Source organism: Lissotriton vulgaris, chromosome 8 (genome assembly GCF_964263255.1).
Source record: "Lissotriton vulgaris chromosome 8, aLisVul1.2, whole genome shotgun sequence".
Lineage (NCBI taxonomy): Eukaryota > Metazoa > Chordata > Amphibia > Caudata > Salamandridae > Lissotriton > Lissotriton vulgaris.
This window is the reverse complement of record NC_141696.1, coordinates 196,752,409-196,767,051: the sequence shown is the minus strand read 5'-3', so window position 1 is coordinate 196,767,051 and position 14,643 is coordinate 196,752,409. Positions and strand designations below refer to the sequence as shown.

Sequence of the window (14,643 nt, the reverse complement as noted above, 5' to 3'; positions counted from 1 at the left end):
CAGTTGTATTGGTCACTTCAATTGAAATTGTGTTGGCAGTGCGCTACCTTACCATGAATACTCTACTCTACTCTACTTTACACCACTCTACAACACTGCACTCTAGTGTGCACCACTCCACACTCCACCTCACTTCACTCTATGCCACTTCACAGTATGTGTCTCTACTCTACCCTGTACCACTCTACACCACTGCACTCTTTGCCATTACACACCACACCAGATTAGGCCACACCAATCTACTCAGCAAAACTCCACTCTAAGCCACTGCACTCTACGCCAATACACTATGATACGCCAATGCACTTCACTTTGGAACACTCCGCTCTTTGCCCCTGCACTTTACGCCAATCCACTGTATGGCACTCAAATCTGCTTTGCACCACTACACTCTACACCACTTTACTCTACGCAACTCTACTCTACTCTACCCTGTGCCATTCCACTGTACGGCACTTCACTCTACTGTGAAACAATCTACTCCCCACTGCACACTGACACTCTCCTCCCCTCTGTGCCACTGCACTCCACACCAATGCACTCTACACAACTGCACACCAATGCACTCTACCTTGCATGACTGTACTCTGTGCCACTGCTCTCTATGCCACTCTACTCTGCAACACTACACTCTCCACCATTGAACTCTATGCCACTCTACTCTACTCCACTATATGCCACTGCACTCTACAGCACTATACTCTAATTTATTTTATTTATGTAGCGCCTGAATCACCCCTGTAGGGGCATCTCTGCACTTGCGGATATATAGGAAAGAGCTGATACTGAGTGGGGCGTCTAGAACAGGAATGTTTTCAGGGACTTTCTAAAGTGGAGATGATCCAAGCACTGCCTCAGTGTAAGCGGGAGCGAGTTCCAGTTCCGTGGGGTACGTGAGAGGAAGCCTTTCCCCCGGTCCTAGTGTTGTTAATACGAGGAACTTTAAGAAGGGATTTAGAGCTGGATCGCAGGTCTCTAAGGGGAATGTATTGGTTAAGCTTCTCCGTCAGATATGTTGGCCCATTGCCATACACTGCTTTATGGGCTATGCAACAATTCTTGAATTTTATTCGCTTGCGCACCAGCAGCCAATGCAGCTGCTACAGCAACAGACTTGACAAGGATCTATAAGAGGCATTCAGTACCAACCGCGCCGCTGTGTTTTGAACTACCTGCAGGCGATCTAGCGAGGCCTCATTGGCCGATATCAGTAGAGCATTGCAGTAGTCAAAGCAACTCAAGACTAACACCTGGATAAGAGTCTTCCGTGTATGGTCTGGGAGAAATGGGAATACTCTTCTAAGCAGACTTAATACTTGAAAGCATGATCTTACAGTATGAGATACCTGCTCCTTCATATTTAGACTCTGCTCAATGCGCAACCCTAGGTTCTTTACTGATGTCTTCGAAGCGGGGGGGACCCAGCTCCCAAGGCCACAACTCTGGTGTCCACAGCAGTGTGGCCTCTCCAAAAAGCATAATCTCTGTTTTCCTGGCATTTAATCGGAGGTAGATGGTACACATCCACTGAGATATTGCTAGCATGCCTGCAGAGAAGTGTCTGGGCTGTTGCGGATTGTCAAAGGAGAAGGTAAGCTGGGTGTCATCCACATAGGATATTGGTACGAATCCATATGTCCTCATGAGATTGGTCAAGGGAGCTATATAGATATTGAATAAGGTAGTGTTTAGGCAGGATCCCTGCGGAACTCCCTTGGTCAATATCTTGGGCTTAGACCTGTACGGTCCCAGATTAACTGTCTGGGAACGGTCAGAAAGGAAGCTAGTCATCCACCGCAAGGCCTCACCTTTTATCCCAGCTTCCTTTAACCTCCTGAGCAGAATTTGGTGGTTGACAGTGTCGAATGCCGCCGAGAGGTCTAATAGTACCAGTAGAGTGGATTGTCCTCAATCTAGTGCTAGCCTGATGTTGTCCGTGACTGCCACCAGGGCTGTCTCCGTGCTGTGTTTTGGCCTAAAGCCGGACTGTGACACATCCAGGCAGTCTGACGCTTCGACATGAGCTGATAAATGCTTGTTGGTATGCTTTTCCAGAATTTTGCTCAGGAGCGGTAGAAGGGATATAGGTCGTAAATTTGACAGATCTTTCAAAGATGGTAAATGTCCTTCCTTTAGAGACGTGTTCAGAAGAGAGCAGACAGTTCTTTTGCTAGGCTGATCGATACTTTGGGTGGTACAGCATCTAAAGTGGAACCTCATTTAACAGTGTGTAATAAGGTTTCTACCTCTTCACAGGTCAGAGGAGGAAAACTCATCAAAGGTGTCCCCCTTATGTCAGGATAGTGATCGGATATTGTAGTAGATCTTGTGTTACCAGTTGTAGCAATCTTGTTATATATACCATCAACTTTCTGCTCAAAGTATTTCCCAATAGTTTCACATAAAGCTTGGTAGGGGGATTCTTCCAGATCAAATGCTTTCGGGTTCGTGAAGGCTTTAAGAATCTGGTTAGGTGCTTTTGGGGCATTCCCTGCCTGGGTAAGCTGCTGAGCGATGAACGTCTTCCGGGCTATTTTGATGTTTTTATGGTATTGGGCAAGGAGAGTCCTATCTTTTTTTCTTTGTATCGTGGGTCCGTCTCTACCGCCTTTCAAGATGTTTGTAATGTCCTTTCTCTGTTCGTAATTCCGTAGTAAACCAAGCTTCTTGGACTAATCTTGGCTTACCCATGGAGATTTCAGAGGTGCAAGTTGGTCAATTGCAGCTTTTGCTAAAGCATTAAAGCAAGTTAATCCCTCCTCTACCTTTTCGTGTTGCCCATCCCATGATGCTCAGAAGGTGGCTGAGAACGCTTCAGGGGTAATTATGTGCCACTGTCTAAATAGATATTTAGAGTCAGAGCCCGCCTTTTCTTGGCCTCTAGGACCCTGAATCCTGACATCAATGAGTGCATGGTCTGACCAGCTAACTGGTCGAGGATGTTCACAGTTAATATAAGGTGAATTGGTGAGGATAATATCCAAGGTGTGGCCAGCAATATGGGTCGGACCATCATTAATCTTGGTTATATCTAATGCTGCGAGGTCAGCAAGGAAAACCGCTGCTTCCGCGTTCTCTGCGCACTCACTGTGCACATTAAAGACTCCAAGTAGGAGAATTTTTTTTGTGGATATAGCATGCGGCGCTATGAGGTCCACCGGTTGAACTGTAAAATCCCCAATAGGGCTCGGGGGACGATAGACTTAAGTTCCCTTCCAGCTCAGCGAGGTGTATGATCTAACCAGAAGACTAGGATTTCAATGTTATCGTTGCTACTTTGCTCCAGGATGATGACTGTGGCAAAGTCTCTATAGACAATAGCTATCCCTCTGCCTACTATGTGTTGTCTATCAAGCCTTTGAATCTTATAGCCTTTAGGGAGTGCCATAGAAATTGCAGGGGTGGACTGGGTTTTAACCAAGTCTTGGTCAGGAAACCTAAATCTGGGTTCTCTGAGTCAAGCAAATCCCATATTTCTATTGCATGTTTCGGCAATGATCTAATATTGCAGAGAAAGTCTTTCCACTCTTGTGTGGGAGATGCACTGGTTTTATTAGACTTCCGACCTGTCTCCTTAGGGGTCCCAGGTGTTCTTAATAGATATAACAGCGTGACCCATCTTAGAGTATGCAGGTTCCATGTCCATGCTCTGGAATCTGCATGTTCCGCAGGTAAATGGGCCCTCCACATAACTCGAACTCACCCCACATAACTAGAACTCCCCCCACGTTTGTGTAGATTGCACCCTGGTTGTGACTGCCCTCTTAGCATTAGTAGGCCGCTTCTAGTGTAGACTATTTTAGTATTTTCAGAAAGAGCTGGGATTAGAAGGGCAGGGTTCCCAGCTCCTGGCGACGGAAGGGCGTGGATGGGCGCAGACTGGCTTGCCTTTGGCACGCCCGCTGAGCGTCGGAGTGAGCATCCGGTTTTATAGAGCTGCTAGAACGCCGACCTCCTACGAAGAAACCGGAAGTTACCTGGTCTCCCTTCACATCAATCGAGTCAGACTCGCGGTGGACCAGGGAGCGGTAGTTAAAGGAGATGAGTAATGTTTATGTGCCCAGAGAGCAGTAAGTGCGCTAAAAGGAATGAAGTTCAAAAATTAAAAATCTGTGCGAATTAGCAAATTCCCTCATACATCAGCATTGCCTACACGCGTCCTAATCCACAGCACTCTATGCTGGTCCGCATTCTACGCCACCACAGTATATACCACTCGACTCTATCCTGCACACCTACCCTCTGCATCACGCTACTCTACACCACGCAACTCTACGCCACTCCGCGATACTATGCACCACTCTAATCTATGCCACTGCATTTTACTGCGCTGCATTATACTCTAAATTAGTCCACTCTACGCCACTCTCTTGTATGCCACTCTACGCGACTCCACAATCTGCCACTCCAATACACGACACTCTGTCACTCCACTCTTCTCCATTCCACTCTACAACACTGCATGCAATTCTCCTCTACGCCGCTAACTTGTAGTCTTGCTGAACAGCAGCCACGCTGGTGTATAACATTGCTAAAATACATTGCAGAGGCGAGAACTATTGGCTTTGCCAATGCTTCTTTCGTATTGAGTTCCTCATTAACGCCTGCACTTTCAGGTTTGATACTTCTTCAAAGACTCTTAGCATATAAGGATCCAGCTTGGAGGTGAATGCCTTGGCAAACAAATAGTGAGCAAATCCGCTTTCCCACGTACAGGGTCCACTATAATAGTTATTTTTTAAGGATGGAGAGTGTAAGTGTCAGCTGCTGTCAATCGATCCTGAGTCCAATTCCGAATCTTGCACAATTATAATTATGGGCCTCATTTATGCGGCCCTACCGGCACTATTGCGCCACCAAAACGTGATTTTTTTTAACCTTCTGGTGGTGCATTGTGCCACTGGCATATTTATAAGGCCACGTAAAGCCACGTTAGGTGGCTTTTTGACATTGCCCCAGATTTACAAAAAATTGTAAATCTGAGGCAGCGCCAAAAACGTACGCCTCCCCAGGGGAGGCGTTAGGGAGGCGCAACGAGGAGAAATATCTTTATTTCTCCTAGATTTTCCTTTTTCTATGTGTGCTGCATTGTGCAGCACGTATAGAAAGTGGAAAAGCCTCTTTTGATTGTTTTTGTGCAGGAAGGATTACCTTCCTGCACAAAGATAATCATTCCCGCAACGCAGGCACCCTTGCACCATGGTGCAAAGGTGCCTGCGTCCGCGCACAACAGCCCATTGTGCGCCAGGAAGAAGGACAGGAATGCTCTTTATCTAATAGATTCAGAAAAGGGGGTGGTGATGGACAGAGTATCTGAATTAAGCAGAACACTCCTACCCAGTCAACAGATCAGGGCTTGATCCATCACCGTTTTTAGCTCACTGCACCATCCCAGCTCAGAACCTGGCTACATGCAAATTAGTCTGTCCCTGGCCCAGTGCATCATGGGAACAGGGCAGACCAAACTACCAAGCCAATTCTTTTACTGGAAAGGAAACAAGCTTCCGGGGACTGGTTTCTGGCATTACAGCCGTCTTCGGCCCGGCTTGCTTGAATCCTGATGGTGCAGTTAGCAAGGGACTCACATCTGAGCATACCCTTCCACGCTTATGATGGACAAAACGATTCAGAAAAGGGGGTGGTGATGGACAGAGTATCTGAATTAAGCAGAACACTCCTACCCAGTCAACAGGTCAGGGCTTGATCCATCACCGTTTTTTAGCTCACTGCACCATCCCAGCTCAGAACCTGGCTACATGCAAACTAGTCTGTCCCTGGCCCAGTGCATCATGGGAACAGGGCAGACCAAACAACGAAGCCAATTCTTTTACTGGAAAGGAAACAAGCTTCCTGGGACCGGTTTCTGGCATTACAGCCGTCTTCGGCCCGGCTTGCTTGAATCCTGATGGTGCAGTGAGCAAGGGACTCACATCTGAGCATACCCTTCCACGCTTATGGTGGACAAAACGATTCAGAAAAGGGGGTGGTGATGGACAGAGTATCTGAATTAAGCAGAACACTCCTACCCAGTCAACAGATCAGGGCTTGATCCATCACCGTTTTTTTAGCGAAACGATTCAGAAAAGGGGGTGGTGATGGACAGAGTATCTGAATTAAGCAGAACACTCCTACCCAGTCAACAGATTAGGGCTTGATCCATCACCGTTTTTTTAGCTCACTGCACCATCCCAGCTCAGAACCTGGCTACATGCAAATTAGTCTGTCCCTGGCCCAGTAAATCATGGGAACATGGCAGACCAAACTACCAAGCCAATTCTTTTACTGGAAAGGAAACAAGCTTCCGGGGACCGGTTTCTGGCATTACAGCTGTCTTCGGCCCGACTTGCTTGAATCCTGATGGTGCAGTGAGCAAGGTACTCACACCTGAGCATACCCTTCCACGCTTATGGTGAACAAAACGATTCAGAAAAGGGGGTGGTGATGGACAGAGTATCTGAATTAAGCAGAACACTCCTACCCAGTCAACAGATCAGGGCTTGATCCATCACCGTTTTTTTAGCGAAACGATTCAGAAAAGGGGGTGGTGATGGACAGAGTATCTGAATTAAGCAGAACACTCCTACCAAGTCAACAGATCAGGGCTTGATCCATCACCGTTTTTTAGCTCACTGCACCATCCCAGCTCAGAACCTGGCTACATGCAAATTAGTCTGTCCCTGGCCCAGTGCATCATGGGAACAGGGCAGACCAAACTACCAAGCCAATTCTTTTACTGGAAAGGAAAAAAGCTTCCGGGGACCGGTTTCTGGCATTACAGCTGTCTTCGGCCCGGCTTGCTTGAATCCTGATGGTGCAGTAAGCAAGGGACTCACACCTGGTGCAGTGAGCTAAAAAACGGTGATGGATCAAGCCCTGATCTGTTGACTGGGTAGGAGTGTTCTGCTTAATTCAGATACTCTGTCCATTACCACCCCCCTTTTCTGAATCTGTATCTAATAGATACAACACATTCCTACCCTTTTCTTTTTCTGTAGGACAGCACTGACGGAGGGAAAATTGCCTAATTGCTGCCACCTGGTCGAGCACTCAGGCCACGCCCACTTCGCTGACCACGCCCCCGCATCCAGTACAAAAGGCGCGCTGATTAAGAACGCGCCCAGAAGACTATTTGTTTACTCCTGAGGCGGAAGCCGGGAGATTGCTTTGCTTTTAAAAATTGGAGTCACTTGTCAATTGTGTGTTTTTAACTCACTCGCCTATCTCCCTGAGCACCCCCACGCAGCGGACCCTAGCGCTGACGGAGGGAAAATTGCCTAATTGCTGCCACCTGGTCGAGCACTCAGGCCACGCCCACTTCGCTGACCACGCCCCCCGCATCCAGTACAAAAGGCGCGCTGATTAAGAACGCGCCCAGAAGACTGTTTGTTTACTCCTGAGGCGGAAGCCGGGAGATTGCTTTGCATTTAAAAATTGGAGTCACTTGTGTGTTTTTAACTCACTCGCCTATCTCCCTGAGCACCCCCACGGAGCGGACCCTAGCGCTGACGGAGGGAAAATTGCCTAATTGCTGCCACCTGGTCGAGCACTCAGGCCACGCCCACTTCGCTGACCACGCCCCCCCACTCTACTAAAATGTGCCTATTCAGGAAGCGCAGCGGACGAGCGCAGCGGACGAGCGCAGCGGGAGCGCCTAAGGCACGCCCGTCTGCGCCCGTCCGCGCCAGACCGCGACCAGAGCCCGGACCCCTGGTTCGCCCTCCCCAGGCGATCACTTACTCCAGGGACACCTTGCTGGGACTTCGAATCCCCTTAACCCCCCCCTGCAGCAACTCGATCTCACTCGCTGAAGGGAACTCTTGCTGCCGCTCATGCTCGTTCAGTTTCAGCCCAGAGCCAACGCTGAAACCCAGCACCCTCAATATGGCCCTGCTAAACTGCAGATCCCTCTCAAAGCACCAAACGGAAATTAATCTGCTCCTGAAAGACTCCGACATTGAAATCTTATTCCTAACGGAAACATGGCTCACAGCAGGATCAGAGCCAGACATCGTTCAGTCACTCCCACCGGAATACCTGATTAAATTCCACAACAGACCCGAAGGCATAGGCGGAGGAATCGCTGTCGTTTACAGAGACTACCTCTCATGTCAACTCAGAGATAGTCCTATACTTGACTGCGAAAATATCTTCTTCTCAGTGAGTCGTCCACCCTCGCTCACACTTTCAGGACTATTAGTTTATCGTCCCCCTGGACCAATTAGTCACTTTAGCGAGTCACTCATTGACTCGGTCTCTTGCTTATCCTGTATAACACCGAATTTCACGATATTGGGAGATTTAAATCTCCATCTCGACGACCCCTCCAGCAAACCGGCGATGGATCTGAAAGCCGACCTTGGCTCACTCAGCCTCGAACTGCTTAACAACCTTCCCACTCACATCAAAGGGCATCTGTTGGATCCCGTGTTCTCCAACCTTCCGCGTCTCACAGCTAAGCCCCCTATCCCCATTCCATGGTCAGACCACTTCTTGGTCCCCTTCGAGCTACTGCTATCTACCAAGCCTCTTGGTAAACCTCCCCCCCAAACCCCGATCGCCCGTGGAAAAAACTGGACAACAACGCCTGGGCTCAGGCTCTATCCTCCACCTCCCCCCTCCTGGACGATGACCCTTCCATTGCAGAAACTCAGCTACAGGATTGGATCTATCAATCCTTAGAAACCATTTTGCCACTCAAACAACTGCCTAGCAGGAACAAAACGACCAAATCTCCCTGGTTCACCCAGGAACTCCGCACCCTAAAAAAGAGCTGTAAAAAACTTGAACGCGCCTGGAGGAAAACCTGGTCTACAGCCTCCAAAAACGATTACAGAGCCGCTATCAAGCTCTACAAAAATGCAATTAAATCTACTCAGGCCACCTTCTTTGAAGGAAAGATTGCTGCAGCGGCTAACTCCGCGAAGGAAACATACCGCATAGTACGGCTCCTCACCAAAATCCAGGACCCCCCCCCCCCCAGACCCCGAAGGCGTGAGATGCAATCAAATGGCCAACTTCTTCTCCGCAAAAATTGATAAAATACTTACTTCATCCCCGCACCCTCCGCTTCTCCCCATTCCATCTCACCTCCCCCTCATCCGGAGGCTCCGTTTTTGCGAGCCTTTGACCAGATCTCCACGGAGACTTTTTTAGACACCCTGCAAGCTGTAAAAAGTGGCTCACCCGCTGATCCTGCTCCCATCAGCAAGCTGAAACTGGTCGCCCCTATTATAGCTCAACCCTTCACCAATCTAATAAACGCCTCCTTTAGGAAGGGCGCCGTTCCAACCAACTGGAAAAAGGCTACTGTCAAAGCCCTCCTGAAAAAACCTCACCTGGACCCATCAGACCCTCCAACTTCAGGCCGATTTCACTCCTACCAGGGATCAGTAAAGTGGCTGAACGAATAGCTAACCAACAGCTATCCTCCTTTTTGGAGTCCAGTCACTTATTACGTGACTCCCAGACCGGCTTCAGACCGGGGCAAGGCACCGACACCGCCTGCTTGCAGTTGTCGAAGAGGCGAGAGCCATCATAGACGCAGGAGGATCAGTGGCAGTGATCCTCCTCGATCTTAGTGCCGCCTTCGACACGGTGGACCACTCCATCTTGGTCCACCGGCTGAGTCAAGTGGGAATCACCGACTCAGCCCTCGCGTGGATTAAATCCTTCCTCGAGGGAAGATCATTCCAGGTATCAGACGGCTTCTCCACGTCTAAACCCCTGACCATGCAGTGTGGGGTCCCCCAGGGCTCCTCCCTCAGCCCCACACTTTTTAATGTTTATATGTCTCCCCTCGAAGACATTATCACTCCCTTTGGTGTCAAGACAGTGATGTACGCTGATGACACCCAGCTGGTGGTGTCCATCAACCACTCAGACACTAGCTTAGGAAACCTCGCCAATTGTCTCGAAGGGATCTCACAATGGATGTCGGACTCTAGACTTAAGCTCAACGGCGATAAATCCGAGATCCTCCTCCTGGGCAATCAAAACAAATTACCCGCAAACCTTTCTTGGCCACCCTGCATGGGCACCTACCCTACTCCCAAAACCGAAGTTAAAAGTTTAGGTATCTGGCTTGACCAGGACCTAAACTTCAAAACCCAGGCCAGGAAAACATTAGGGACCTGCTTCGGCCTAATCCGTATGGCCCGTAAGATCCTCCACCTGATCCCTTTCCACTCCAGGAAGCTACTGATGCAGGGACTGGTCAACTCAAGACTAGATTACGGTAACATCCTGTACCTAGGAGCCCCTGCATTAGTCATTCAAAAACTTCAGGTGGCCCAAAACGCCGCAGCTAGAGTCCTCACGGGAACCAATGCACGGAGCTCGGCGAAACCTGCCCTCAAATGCCTACATTGGCTCCCAGTGAAGGAGCGCATCACATTCAAGACGCTCTGCATAGCGCACAAAATCCTGCATGATAAGGGCCCCCCAATACTCAGATCCCTGATGAAACCACACAAATCTAACAAAAACCTAAGATCTGATTCACTTGCCCTGGCCTCCATCCCTAGAATAAAAAAGGCAAGATCTGGCGGCCGCAGGTTCGCCTACAACGCGCCAAAGCACTGGAACTCCCTCCCACTTGCCATGAGGAGTGATCAGAATCTACTATCCTTCCGAAAAAAATTAAAAACCTGGCTCTTTCCCTAAATACCTATCCGCACCGACCCCTTTTGGAATAAACTAGGTCCTCTTAGCGCTGGGATGCCCAAGGGTAGCTATGCGCTCTATAAATCCACTTCCAAATTCCAAATTCCAAATTCCAGACGAAAAACCTCATAAATGAGGCCCTATGTGTTTAGTAAAAAGGTCAATGTTAAAATCATAGAAGACATGATGAAGGACTTCAAGGTATTGGTGTTGTCACACCATCCCTTTCTTTGATAACAAAGAATGTTTTAATTGTCTTATGTAGAAATAGCAAATTCGGATCCACCCCAAGTGGAGTCTCCTGATACCGAAACTGTCTAGCCTTTGTTTTAGGACCTCTCGATGTCATAAACGTTTACAGCATAGCTAAGCGAGCAGTTGCCACCCACTCCCCACTCCACTCCACAATACCCCCCCCCCCCCCCCAACAAGGGTCCTCCAGGGAAAGTGAAATTTTTATTTTTCAAAATTTTATTTCTCTATCCATCATTTAAAATGGAATTCAATATTGTTTGGCATCATAATAACTGAATTAGCAGAAAATGCATAATATTAAAAGTAGTCCCAACCAGTGGCACCCAAAATATATGTTGGCCAGGTCCCTGAGAATCCTTAAAATGACACTGTTTGATATAGTTGTGACCAGATGACAAAAAAGAAAAAGTAGTCGCACCGGCAACCCTTCCACTTTTTTTCCCCCCCACTCACTGAGTTTTATATAGCTTGAACTTGACCCGGTTTTGGGCATCAGAGCGCTTTACATAGCACCACTTGCGTTACATGAGGACACATACATTTTCGTCAGGCATGGGGAGATTAAGTGATTTGCCCAGAATCACAGGATGTTCAGCGCCATTGCTGAGACTCGAACTCAGGTCCCCAGATTCGAGGTCGACCGCCCTAGCCGTTAAACCAGCCGTAATATCTAATGGTTGGAAATTGAAGAATCTTGTATTGTATATAAAGTATCTTTTTAATCTATTTGTCTACCTGTTGTGGACCTCCGTTGGAGTTCCATATCCAAATAAAATAAAATTGAATTGAATTGTTAGGCCAACTCCTCTCACTTGGGCAAAGCAAAAATCTTCTGACTCTTGAAAAGGGACTTTTTCCTCTCTGGACACTTCCGCCACCACAACAGTAGTACAAATGGCAAAACAGATACCAAAAAACGGTTTCATCCTTTCACATGTTTAAATGTACACAGATTGTATATTCAGTTGAAAAAAGTGGGCTTAACAGGTGTTGTTTTGGTCACTAACTAGTATGTAAGAGTATAAGTAGTGCTACCATTAGCAATGGCGACTGTGATGTGGTTTCTTTCTGCCCCCTCCGCTACATTACAAGGAGCCATCCTCCCCTGATCTATAAGATGTGGGGGGTATTACCCCCTTATTAGAGATATACCTCCAGTGTATACACATATTGTCAGAACTTCCACATGCGAATCTCGGATCATTGGAGGAAATTCTAGCAAGGAAATGGCCGCCGCTCTGTATTGTCAACTTTCTCTCAATGTGGCTTCGGCCCTCCGCTAGGATGGCGGAGGTGCAGTTTCCACCAGAGGAAAATGAAATTTCAGTTGAACCCTCTCTAAATCAGTAGTTTTGTATTCATGTGTGGACCAAGAAAGACCATCTACAACTCAATGTCTGGTCTACTCACTCCTGTTTTAACTTTTTCAACATGTCTGCCTCTTTCCTCTGCTGCATCAGGCCATTAAAGATGATCTTCCGCTTGCGATCCTCTGCCGCCTTCAGCTGGTCCCTGAAGACCTCTTCAGCTTTCTGCCTTCTCTCCAGCAGCTTCTCATTGGTCATATCACAAGTCCCAAAAAGCGGCTCAAAAACACAAGGTTCAGGGCCGGCTGGTTTGAGAGTAGTCTTCAATTTTATCTGGAAGAATTGCATAGAAGTTTTACTTTATGACAAGCAGCATAATGAGGAATTAGGACACTGAAGTAGAAGAAAAACAACATATCTTTTTATTAATAATTATTAAAAACCTTTAAATACGAAAATATATTCTAGCCTGAAAAATGTCAACAGGTCTTAAAGATGTATTAATCTGCCTCACATGCTACACCTCATCAGCCCAGGACCATACTTCAACATGTATACAATTACATTTGATTGTGTTTACACATTTGGAGCATTCAGCTGAGACTTTACCCTTATAACCTTTTCCTTCTGTTCCTCATCCCCAACATGAAAATCAACCAGTTAATTACATAATGTTTTCTGAAAAGAGGTGGCTTCAGAAATAGCTTTCACCCTGCAAAGGAAAAATAAATACAACTTCTAAGGGAAAGGTTCTGAGCTATCCAAGATTGAAAACTGCCCAATGCTGCTACATGATTTGGCAGCTCATGGATCTGGGGTGAGTGGCAAGAGAAACAAGCAACTGGATATTGAAGTCCTCTGGTTTTTAAGCAAAGTTCTCACCTGTCACTCTGGGTTCCTCCATGCTTGATTGCTTTGGAAATTCATGAGTTTAGTAAATACAACAATTACAATGAACTACCTGGAAGAAACTTGGAGGCCAGTTTACACGGAAAGGCAGTTCTAAAAAACACATAACGCATACTATTCGGGAGGCAACATCTAATCAAATACAGATTTAAAATTTTTATTTTTCACACTACTGAACGCACTGAAGGTTTATATCTTAAATTTGGCCGGTTGCGTTTTTACTTAAAATAATGTAAATGAGGTAGATCAATAAGAAAATTTCAGTTTTTCCACTGTAAACTGCAACACGTTCCATTTTGTGCCAAATAAAAACAGAATTCTTTCAGCAACATTGATGACTCCAAATACCTCCTCCATCTCCGCTGCCCTAAATTCTTTTCCAGTTGAGCAAGGGCATTCCAACCATGTGCTCCTCAGAGAGAAGGTAGGAAATGTGTCCCTCTCGTCAGCCTTTTTATTCTCTTTTTGAAACCACGTTTTAACGTTGTTTTAACGCTGTTTTGGAGTGTTGCAGCTCACCAGCTGCAGAAAAGGGCTAGATTAATTAGTTATTTAACTGCTGCATTCTCAAGGCAGGAATCTATAGATCGAGCTGTTCTTAAAGACATCGTCGACCAGGTGTAAGGAATTGCCTTTGTGTAAATTTGTGGAAATAGCCTTTCCAGAAGAGACATCTTGAATTGGAGCAAACACAACCATTTCTGTTTTCTGTGGTCGTTTTTGAGATCTCGGTTGTTTGTCAGCGCAGCTGTCAAACAGACCTATTGCCAATATTATACATAGAGAGTGGGTTTTGCGTCCTGCCATTGCAACTACTGATTTTCTTTGTCAGTCTCTTCTAGCCCCGGACTTGATTAAGAATTTATTAAACATGTCTTGGCTCACCCCAGACGAGTACGTATCTCTCACCTAATACTATTGGTTGTTTGGGTGTATCGTTCCGTGCCTTCGTTCCTGTGGGTACACTGAACTGCATAAAGGACAAATTTACTGATTTACTATTTTATGTTTCTCACTTTTATGTGGTATAATGTATGCATTAGCATCTTAAACCCAGACCTATTGGCTTTGGTAATGATTGCGTAGTATTTGCTTTACTAGCCTCAGTGATGACGCTCACACGAAACACCAACAGTGGAATGGAATGGAAAGGCATTTGTAGAGCGCATGGCTACCAGGAAGCATCCCAGCGCTAGTAACTGACACTGGGGAGAACAGAGGGGCTAAGGGAAGAGCAAGGTCTTTAATTGCTTCGGGAAAGCCAGGTGGTTCTGGACTGTGCGAAGGTGTAGAGGCAAGGAGTTCCAGAGTTTGGAGGCATTATATGAAAAAAGCATACAGCCACTTCTAGACCTCTTGATACTGGGGATCTCTGCTAGATACAGATCAGATCGAAGGTTCCTATTGGCTTTATATGGACGTATCATAGTGGAGTTAATGGGTGGGCCACGTCCCTGCATTGACTTATGTACTAAGCACAAGACCTTGAATCTAATCCGTTCCTGAACCG

General features: G+C 46.9%; 1 protein-coding gene across 1 annotated transcript in view; it reads right to left on the bottom strand.

The window, feature by feature from the left end:
- The window catches only part of CCDC81 (coiled-coil domain containing 81), a 296,640-nt gene that overhangs the window by 25,187 nt on the left and 256,810 nt on the right, over window positions 1–14,643 (bottom strand). Inside the window, exon 13 of the mRNA XM_086933975.1 lies at window positions 12,328–12,557. Coding sequence (XP_086790101.1) covers window positions 12,328–12,557 — 230 coding nt within the window. The remainder of the gene's footprint in view (window positions 1–12,327; window positions 12,558–14,643) is intronic.